Source organism: Bidens hawaiensis, unplaced genomic scaffold (genome assembly GCF_021521415.1).
Source record: "Bidens hawaiensis isolate Kalapana, Puna unplaced genomic scaffold, B.hawaiensis_p1.1 tig00019441_1, whole genome shotgun sequence".
Taxonomy (NCBI): Eukaryota; Viridiplantae; Streptophyta; class Magnoliopsida; order Asterales; family Asteraceae; genus Bidens; species Bidens hawaiensis.
The window spans coordinates 44,613-56,098 of record NW_027492951.1 but is presented as its reverse complement, the minus strand read 5'-3'; the positions used below and the strand labels follow the sequence as shown (position 1 = coordinate 56,098).

At 39.2% G+C, this 11,486-nt stretch overlaps 1 protein-coding gene across 1 annotated transcript; it reads right to left on the bottom strand.

The window, feature by feature from the left end:
- Nucleotides 1-10,783: 10,783 nt before the first annotated feature.
- Nucleotides 10,784-11,121, bottom strand: LOC143558347 (flowering-promoting factor 1-like protein 3). The gene has a single exon (XM_077047193.1). It carries the CDS (start codon nucleotides 11,108-11,110, stop codon nucleotides 10,784-10,786), a length of 327 nt encoding a protein of 108 aa, XP_076903308.1. The 5' UTR covers nucleotides 11,111-11,121.
- Between the last annotated feature and the right edge of the window lie 365 nt (nucleotides 11,122-11,486).

Here is an 11,486-nt window from a genome sequence, read left to right as displayed (position 1 = left end):
ATCACTACACATGTAGTCTTTCGGGATTGCACCGAAACGCACACGAGTCGACTCAAACCATTGGTGAACAAACGACAAATATCAAGCCGGAGGTCCAGCCGAAGCCTGTACTTTCAAGAACTACCTGGATTGCAAGCCCAATTCGTTTAAGGGCACTGAGGGAGCCATAGGTTTCCTGCGTTGGGTTGAGAAGACAGAGTCAGCTTTCGAGATGTGTAACTGTCCACCCGCCAGCAGGGTCAAATTTGCTGCTGGAACACTGGAAGATTCTGCTCTCACTTGGTGGAACTCCAATGTGCAAATTCTTGGATTGGATTTGGCTAACGCTATGAACTGGGAAGAGTTCAAGAATATGATGCGAGAAGAGTACTGTCCTAGAGAGGAAATCGCGAAGTTGGAGTCTGAATTTTGGTCGTTGAAGATGGTGGGTTCCGAGATTGAAGCCTACACCACCCGTTCCCATGAGCTAGCAGTAATGTGTCCGCAGATGGTTGACCCGCCAAGTAAGAGAATCGAGATGTATATCGATGGGTTGGTACCGCAAATTTAGGGTATGGTGACGTCTTCCAAACCGGCTACAATTCAACAAGCGATCCGATTAGCCCACAAACTGACGGACCAGGCAGTGGCACAAGGTGCGTTACCACCTAGAGGTTCCACCTCTAAAACGTGAGACAACTCAATCACTGACAACAACAACAACTCGGGTAATGGAAAGAGGAAATTCTACAACACCAGGTCCTCGTCATCGAACCCTTCACAGCAACAACACCACCGTAAACCCGAACTCGCTCGGAACTTCAATAATCAGGGTTCCAAAAATAACAACAACGGTGGCGGACAGGGTTCGAGTGGCTATGCTGGAAAGTACCCGAAATGCAACAAGTGCAACTATCACCATGCTGGCCCATGTGACCGTATCAAGTGTCTGCGATGCGGCAAATTGGTTCATCAGGCCAAAGACTGTAGGGGAGACCTAGCGGCAAAGGGTGCTCCTAAACAGCCTGCAGCGACAAAAGGGTGCTTTGAGTGTGGTCAAGAGGGTCACTTCAGGAAGGATTGTCCCAAACTGAAGCAGAATGAGAACAATGGAGGAAACAACAGTGGCGGAAACAATGGTAAAGGTAGAGCTTTCGTCATTGGGTCGGGCCAGGACCGCAACGATCCGAATGTGGTTACCGGTAAGTTCCCTGTGAACGACTGTTTTGCTTCTGTTTTGTTTGACACTGGAGCTGATAGGAGTTTTATATCGAAAGCCTTTAGTAAACTCTTAGACTTAACTCCAACCCCGTTAGATGTTAAGTTTCCTGTTGAACTAGCCGACGGTAAGTCTATAGAAACAACTCACATACTAGCGGGATGTAAGTTGAAAATGTCAGGTCATACCTTTGATATCGACCTTATACCCTTTACACTTGGTAGTTTTGATGTCGTTGTCGGCATGGACTGGCTATCCGAGAACCGAGCTGAGATTATATGTCACGACAAGATAGTCCACATCACTACCTCTTCTGGCGAAATTATCTCGATACAGGGCGAGAAGAACGGCATGACCACCAGCATCATCACCCTTATGAAGGCGCAGAAATATTTACGAAAGGGTCATCCAGCAATTTTAGCCCATATTGTCGAGAAACCCGCGGAGGAGAAGCGAATCGAAGACATACCGATTGTGCGAGATTTTCCGGAAGTCTTCCCGGAGGATTTGCCTGGACTCCCACCTATTCGAAAAGTCGAGTTCCAAATCGATTTAGCCCCCGGTGCAGCACCCATAGAACGAGCCCCGTATCGGCTCGCACCGGTGGAGCTTCAAGAGTTGTCCACACAATTACAAGATTTGTTGGATAAAGGTTTTATCCGACCGAGCTCATCACCATGGGGAACCCCTGTCTTATTTGTCCGAAAGAAGGACAGGACTTTTCGCATGTGCATCGACTATCTAGAGCTGAACAAGGTGACGGTTAAGAACTGTTATCCCTTACCCCGAATTGATGACCTCTTCGACCAACTTCAAGGATCGAGTTACTACTCGAAGATCGATCTGAGATCTGGTTACCATCAATTAAGAGTGCGCGAAGAAGACATTTCAAAGACAGCTTTCAGAACTCGGTACGGTCACTACGAGTTTTCAGTTATGCCTTTTGGCTTAACCAACGCACCAGCCGTATTTATGGATCTCATGAACAGAATATGCAAGGCGTACCTCGACAAGTTTGTGATTGTTTTTATTGATGATATCCTCGTTTACTCCAAGAACAAGACCGACCACGAAGAACACCTGAGGTTGATTCTAGAATTGCTAAAGAAGGAACAACTGTACGCTAAACTCTCGAAATGTGAATTTTGGCTTCGCGAGGTTCACTTCTTAGGACATGTGATTAATGAGAATGGTATACATGTCGATCCCGGCAAGGTAGAGGCCATCAAAAACTGGGAAGCACCTAAGACTCCGACTGAGGTGCGACAATTCCTAGGACTGGCTGGCTACTACCGACGTTTCATTGAAGGATTTTCAAAGATTGCTCAACCACTCACCACATTGACGCATAAGGGTACTAAGTACAATTGGGGTGACGCGCAGGAGTCCGCCTTTCAACAGTTATAAACCAAACTCTGTAGTGCCCCTATCCTAGCCCTTCCCGAGGGAACAGAAAACTTCGAGGTGCACTGTGATGCATCGATACAGGGTCTCGGTTGCGTGTTGATGCAACTCGAGAAGGTTATAGCCTATGCCTCTCGACAACTATGGATCCACGAGAAGAACTACACGACCCATGATCTGGAACTCGGAGCTGTGGTGTTTGCTCTTAAGATATGGAGGCATTACTTGTACGGTACCAAGTTTACCATTTATACCGACCACAAGAGTCTCCAACATATCTACGATCAGAAGGAGCTGAACGTGCGACAGCGTCGTTGGATCGAACTACTTAAGGATTATGATTGTGCCATCAAGTACCACCCTGGCAAGGCCAATGTAGTGGCTGATGCTCTCAGCAGAAAAGAAACCGATAAACCTAGACGAGTGCGAGCATTACAGCTCACGATTCACGCCAACTTACCCGATCAGATTCGTGATGCTCAACTCGAAGCCTTGAGAGACGACAATCTCCCATCAGAACTCATGCGGGGCATGAACAAACAACTTGAAACCAAATCGGACGGGGTCCGATATTTCGAAAACCGGATTTGGGTCCCTCGATACGGAGAGTTGAGAACCCTAGTGATGGACGAAGCACACAAATCCCGATATTCCATCCACCCTGGCTCAGATAAAATGTACCATGACCTAAAGGCACTTTACTGGTGGCCAAACATGAAAGCCGACATTGCCACCTACGTGAGCAAATGCTTGACTTGTGCAAGAGTCAAAGTGGAATATCAGAAACCATCTGGTCTGCTATAGCAGCCGGAACTTCCAACGTGGAAATGGGAACACATTTCCATGGATTTCATCACGGGATTACCCAAAACACCGACGGGATGCGATACCATCTGGGTGATCGTTGACCGGTTGACTAAGTCTGCACACTTCTTACCAATCAAGGAATCGGATAAAATGGAAAGACTGACTCGCATCTATATGAAAGAAGTAGTGTCTAGACACGGAGTGCCTGTCTCAATCATATATGATCGAGATTCCCGTTTCACTTCGCACTTCTGGAAGTCACTACAGAGTGCACTAAAGTGTATTAGGTTGAGTCTAGTTTCTATAAAGTCCAAGTTTGTAACTTTTGGACGTGTAAAAGTTAACCTTTATTATATTACAAAACTGTAGTGCAAGGCTGAATTGTGGGGTCTGTTGTTAGGCTGTTTTGAAATTATCATATCTCATAAACTACAAGATCAAATGGGTTGGTTCCACTTCTTAAAGTTAAAATTTTGAGTTAAGAATCTAACCCAATTGTTCTTGCATTAATTGGAATTACCATTTAACGGGAATAACAAATAACATTCTGTTGCGCATGATTTTGACTGCTGTGAGTTTACTGTAATGTTTTGATCATTGTGAGAAATCTATGTGGAATAAAAATACAATAAAAATAGTTCTGGAAACCTAACTCATGTGTCCTTTTGTGACGATTTTTGGTGAATTAATTGATATGTTATGATCTGTTGAATAGAGTAATCTGTCAAGTAGAAATCTGTCTTGGTAAAACTAGCTGCTGAACTATGTGAAAATACATTAAACGTGTTTGTTAATGGATATTTGCCATGTTTTGACTAAATTGCCCTTGTGGGGAGATAATTTACTAGTAATGTACAATGTTAGTCTTTGATGCTTAAGTAGTTGTATACACATGTAACGTGTCACCAATGTGTTTGTCGAGTCACACATAATTCACAAACGAAACACGAAACGTATCTCATGCATAGGTGTTATGTGCCGAGTCTAGAGACTCAATAATAGTTTAAACACTTAGAGAATCTCATTTTATTTTTATTTGGTTTTAAGTCGTCCGGTGTGACGCAACATTTGGTTATGATTTACGCTTCCGCACTTATTTAAACTTAAGGTTTTGTGATTTGAAAACTTTGAACATCATGTTTGATTATAACTAATGATTCCAATCCTGTTAGTTCACACCCTCTGACGGTAAAACTCCGTTAGTGGATTTTGAGGGTGTGACAAATTGGATCAACAATCTTGGAGACAACATGAGTAAATGTCTTTGGTTTTGGCACATGTCCAATACCAGAGACCATTTCATCCCTAAGTAGGAAATTGAAACTAAAGTGAGGAAGGCTAGTATAATTCTCATTGAAGGGATGTGAAACAACAGTATTATCATAGCCTATTCCAGTCTTTTGTCTCACCCAAATCTATGCCCAGTTATTCCATTAAGCTTATCAGAAGCTAACTCAAATTTGTCAACGACTATTTTGCTTTGAGCTAAATCTAACTCTAATTTGTCAATTTTAGCGTTTAACTCAACAACACGTCTCTCGTGATGTTCAGCTAGTTTTTCAACTTGGAAAAGTTTTTCATTAAGCTTAGCCATATCATTATTATGAGTTTTAATCCTAGTGGCATAAATCTTTTCAGCTTTCCTAAGATCAACATTCTGACATCTAAGGCTAAGATTTTCATCTATAATGGCAGCATTATGAGTTCTATAGTGCATAACTTTATCAATACAAGCTTGTGAGCAAAGTTTGTGTACCTCCGGAATGACAGAGGTAAGTGCAGGTGTTTCAGCAGCAGAGCTTGATGAGGTGCTTGCTACATTGGAGAAGGTCATTCCAGCAAAGGTTAGAGGATTCTTCAGCTCTTCAAATTGGTCATCCTCATAATCCGGTTGAGTTGCTTCAGATGTTCTTGTAATCATAGCCTTTGAGCTCGACTCGAAGTTATTCTTGGATGAGCTTCCTTGACCAATTCTTGGGACTCTTGACTTGGAGGAGTAAGTTGGAATTTGCTTCTTGTCATTTCTTTTAGCACCCTCATTGTCAGACATCTCGGTGATCTTGATGTCATTAATGGCCATCGGTGGATTGGTGCATTCTCTTGCAAAGTGACCTGAATCATCACAGTTGTAGCAACGCAGCTTGTCTTTCTCAAACCCAATGCTCTTCTCGTCAGAATCTCTAAAACTATTCTTCCAATATTTTTTCATGAAGTTAGAAGCTCAGTGAACAGCCATGGCCATCTGGTAGTTGATGTCTATTTTCTTGAGATCCTTCTTGTTTATCTCGGGACAGTCTCATTGCTCAAAGGAAGGAGGAAACAACTTTCCTTGTAATAACTCCTCATGGCTTGCCATAAAGGCATGGAACAGTGCCACATTGGAGTCATCAGATGAAATGGTTTGAGGAGCAGAATGAGCTTGATTGCTTGTTGGTTTCTTGATCCCATGAGCTTTTAAGGCTTGTGAAACGGCTTTGTCAACGACATCTTGAAATGAGCTTGAACTTGATGGTGCTTGAGGTGCAACAGCAGTCTTGAAGGCAGAATTAGCAGTGTGAACAACATGGTGTGCTCGACTCAGAAATGTTGTGCTTATACCTAATCCAGTAGCTATCCCAGCTTGATTGAGAGAACTGGTATGATTACCCATCCTCAATTTGTCTTCCATCTCAAATGACTTGATAATGGAATTCAAGTCAGCAAGGGTGGTAATTTGAAGGTTAGTGGTTCTCTTGATTGTGATAACACTACTATTCCAAGCATATGGAAGGGAGTTAAGCAACTTGTCATTGATTTCAATTTGGTCATAGTCAATTCCAGCACTCTTGATCTTAGTAGTCAATGTTTCAAATCTATGAATAAGGTTAGCAACTGATTCTTCTTGTACATGATTGAACATATTGAATTCCCATTTCAGCATTCCCTTCTTGTTGTTTTGCATCTCAATGTTTCCTTCAAATTTTCTTACCAAAGCATCCCAAAGACCTTTAGCCGTGATGTGGTCTCTCAAAGTTTGTGTGATTTCATGTGGAAGGCAAACACCAAGAACACCAAAGGCTTTTTGATTATCACTAAAATTCTTCCTATCAATATCATCATAAGAAGTTATGGGTTTAGGAACTTGGTCGTCAGCAGTTGTAGTCATGGGATTGTATGGGTCTAAGAAGATTATTATCAAGAATTCTAATATAGTTCTTAAACCGCCATTTGAATTCTTCAAAGTCATTTTCTCAATTCATTAGTTTTGGAGGCTTATTAGTAGTTCTAGCCTCGTTCTCAAACAATAAGTAACTTGTCACAAATTTGTTTCTAACTTCTTCACTTGTATTAGCCATTGTTTAATCAACTCAAGATCAAACACAAACACAACACAACATATTCTGCTTGAAAAACACCAGTATAAAGTAATCTAATCGAATGCAATGTAATCGAATGCAAAGAAATCGAATATATAAGCAACTTCTGAGAAAATGTTTTAAGTGTAAAGTAATCGAATGGCTAAACAATCTAATCGAATGGATGAATCTAATCGAATGAGATTATAGTCTAATGGAATGTCTAATCTAATCGAATGGTGATTTGATTCGATTAAGTTATGATTCGATTAGAATTTAATCTGGATTTGATTTGATTACTTCTGAGATTCGATTAGATCACTTGGGATTTGATTAGATTAAGCAACTCGATTGGATTAGTTTTAACTCGATTAGATTGTTGATTCACACTCGATTCGAATAGGTGATTTGATTCGAATAGAACCTACTCGATTCGATTGGATCTGTACTTGTGGAAAGTACAGAGTGTACTTTCTGCTACCTTTTTCAAGATTTCCCTTTTGAAATTGTCACTTTAATCACTTTTGACACCTTATGGATCTAAGAAACATCCATAATTTATAACTTTTCAAACACCAAATCTTGAATTTTTGAAGATTTAACCCTTGAATCTTAAACAAACAACACACAAACTTTTAAACTGAAGCTTGAACACACAAAATTATGAACTTATGAACACGTTTTCTTCACTTAAGGCACCTGTAACCCACAAAAATTTTTGAAAATCCGTCTTCAATACAAACAAGACCAAAATCCAAGGTTGTGACCCAAGATCTACAACTAGTAGAGCCCGAAAGCTCTGATACCAATTGTAGGTCCCTTGGACGGATCTAACAACACAACAACTAGTCTACTTGGATCAACCTCTCCACTAGCTAGCGAAAATCACTAGTGAGGACCGAGATCTCGAATCTTGTTTGGTTATTATTGTCACCATGAGGGTAATGAGGGAAGAGAGAAGAAAGAGTTTAAAAGTAAGATAAGATAAGACAAATGACAAAAGATTGTGTTAGGATGTGCATGCTTCACCTTAAATAGGTGAAGCAATGCCATGCTATCTTCTAATATTAACAAGGGGTGCACAAAGCATAAAACCCGACCCGACCCGACCCGAGGACCGATATATTGTAAATTCAGAGACTGAAACTGAACCCTATGGTGATGGTTGGGTATCGGTCCTAAATGGAATCGGTCCATCGGTTTTTCCGTCCAAACCCGAGACCGACATTCTCCAGATGTCCAGCGCTTCCTCATGGACCTCATCTACTCGATTACTGTAAGATTGTACATCTTAGTTATTGTTTTTCATGCTCAGTTAACATTTTTTCTTCTTCATATTTTGAAGAATCTGATAAGTTTTGTTCATGATTCTTCTTGTCTAAATGATTAATCCAATATGTGTTTTCAATTTGTGTGCTTAATCGATCAACATAGGCTTGATTATTTGTTTGAATTGAGAATGAACTCCAAGTGTTTGATAAAATGTCTCAAAGAAATTAAGTTAGAAATCAATGAACTAATAAAGGTAATTCACCAATTAAACTTAAAAGGTAATGAAAATTGAACATAAAGGTATGATTATTGCTTCTGTTTTCTACTCTTAATTTGATTTTTAAAATTGTATGATTGATAATTAATTAATTCAGTTCCTATTTTTATAAGGTTAAAGAATGGAAACCATATCAGCAATAGTCCACGAATATGGTAACCAAATAATTTTATTAATGCATTTAATTACTTATCGGGTCGGTCCTGAAATCGTCGGTTAACCCAGTTCTTGGCCCGATACCCGACCCGAAACCGATTTGAGGCTATTTCTAAGACCGATTTTAGGCGTCTTTAATTAGGGTCGGGTCGGGATCGGGTTATTTCGGGCCGGTTCTTCGGGTTTTTTCGGGTCGGACCTAATTATGCACACCCCTAATATTAACGGCGTATTGGGCTTCAAATTACATGGCATTAGGCCCAAACATACAAATAACCATAAACCGACTAGATAACATACATAATCGTCTAAGTATAAACAAATACAAAAGACTTCAAACACAAAATGGGCTCTACAATGTGAAATGCGTTTATCGCTTTATGGTTGGTATATCAAACATCAAAGCGGGAGGGTCCGATGGGATGTACATGCGCCGCCTGTACTATTTCCTATTTTCTGGTTGGACATAAATAGTGGTTATCATTCCCATGATTCTGCGACTTTGGGTTCAGAGAGTAGGGCGTTATTTCATATTTGTTATCGTTTACGTTATGATTAGATTTATTACATGTGACATGTGAATCGAGCAAAGTTTCATATTATACATATTTAAACATATGAAAACTCACCAACTTAAATGTTGACAAAATATATTATTTTCAACGTGTTACAGGTTGAATTGATGGCGTGCTAAGGACGATGATCACTAGTCGACTTTAGAATATAATAAATTAAACTTTAATTGTTATTCAATGAAATGTTTATTGTCTTTTTATTTATGAACAATTGTGTACTTGCTATCTTATGAAATGAAATAAATATAATTATTATCACTTTAATAGTGTTACGAGTTTACGGGCAATATGTACGTATCACCTGGACGTGTTCCGCTTAAAGCCGGGGTATTACATGTGGCGGCTCACACTTTCTTGTCTTTTCTTGGTGATCAACACAAACGATAAAACAGTGGGATGTTGGCTACCAAACGCTGACCGAACAACCAATGTTTTAACAAGACTAAGCTCTGATACTAAATGTTGGCCAGATAGATCAAATAATTATATCAAACGAACATGAGATATTAGAGTGACAACCATCGACTTTTTTATATAATCAAACGAACTTCACGAACATACAATGAAACTTAATAAAAACAATAAGCTTGACCTTTATTTATTGATATACTAAATTTGCTCTCCTAGATAATTACTAAACTTTCTCCTAGGAAATGTATTTCTTAAATCTACTACAATTCAATTAAATAAAATAAAACATAATAAATAAACCCTTAACTTTAATTATAATAATTCAAGATTAACTTTCAGTAATACTATACGCGTTATATGGATAATCTTGTAAATGTTACAATTCAAGTGATGCTAAAAAATTGAAGAAAAAATATGTATATTTTTTTTCTGCTAGAAGTGTAAAACAACTCATGCCTACATGTTTAACATCTGATAATTGCAAGCGAAATAATTTTGTAACAAATAGAACATAAAATTACAAAAATTAATTATGTGTGTGTCAAGTAACATGAGTGCAGTTAACAATTTATAAGATACAAATTGACAACAGTTTGAATTACTACATCACAAATAAACAAGTATATATGCCCAATAATTATTAGACTACCACAATGTTAAAACTCATCATTCACACATGCAGGCCTAGTCGGTTTGTTCGGCTTTTCACGTATTCCTCTCACAAACTCAACCCCCAACACCCCCCCCCCCCAACCCCCCCACCCCACCCCCCCCCCCCCCCCCCCCCAAAAAAAAATATGTATAAAAAACTAAAATAAAAGCTATATAATTCATTATCAAATGCAACCTACTTTTTTAATATTAATTAATTCTTTGTGATATGAGAGAAACAAAAGTTTAGCAATTGTAGCTACGTGCGGAGGCCCAATTGCAAAACACCTCAATGTTGCCCTCACTACGTATAATTGTCACCTCGGCCACAAATGGCTTAAAAAGAGAGCTTGAAGTTGATAAATATATTGTGTACGGATGAAAATGACGTAGCTTAATTTTCAGGATTAAATAAAAGGAACTCCACTTATAATCAATCATACCCAAATTTTATCTTTCATAACACAAATACCATGATAATGTATACATACATGAATAACAAACGGCCCTTGCGCTACATGAAATTAACGTCTTAGACCCTAAAAACAAAAACTCAAATTTCAGCAAACTTGGACTTACTTTGTCAGCAAAATAAATCCATATTTTCATTTCAATATGATACTTGCTAGTTATATAATGTAAACGGAAAATCGACCTAGCCAACCATAACTGGATGTTGGCTAGTTTACCTAAGACACTACATATCTCTTACTTCAAACATGTTGCGGTTCTTGACAACTATATCATACATATGCATCGGTTTGAGCTTGTTAAAGTCTCTAGGTAGAGAAATGAGATGCACAGTCAACCTTTTATGAAACTGCAACAAATCAGGATCATCATAGTACCTTTCCCATCCGATTGATGAAAGGATTCTTTCCAGCACAGGATAGGAAGTCACCACTTCATTTGTTGGCACATGAACCAGGACCTTACGTTGGGCCGAACCCTGACAGGAATCACTTCCAGGGCTCTCCACTAGTTGAACAACACCATTCTGTTTGAACACCCAAACACCGGACATATCTTTAGTTCTTAACTAGCTAACTAGATAAGGTTTTACGTTTGGTTTTTCAATTGAGCTTTGTAGTCCCGAGTGGAGGTTTGTATAAGGGAATTTCTAGGCAATATATTCGGTGGAGAATATTATTATGCATATAATACATAAAAACTTTTTAGGGCCTCACTTACCCACGTGTGAATGTGTGGGGATATATGTGAATTGTATGTAGGAGAATCCAAAATCTTTATCCATGTCATTATAAATCCCCACAAATTAACAGAAAGGGAAAGTTAAGCTCGGATTGGTCGAGTAGTTTCTGGAACAACAAAAATTGGAAACAACTGTACTGTATATATGCATCGGCATCTTGTGTGACCAGATGTTGATTGATGTTACA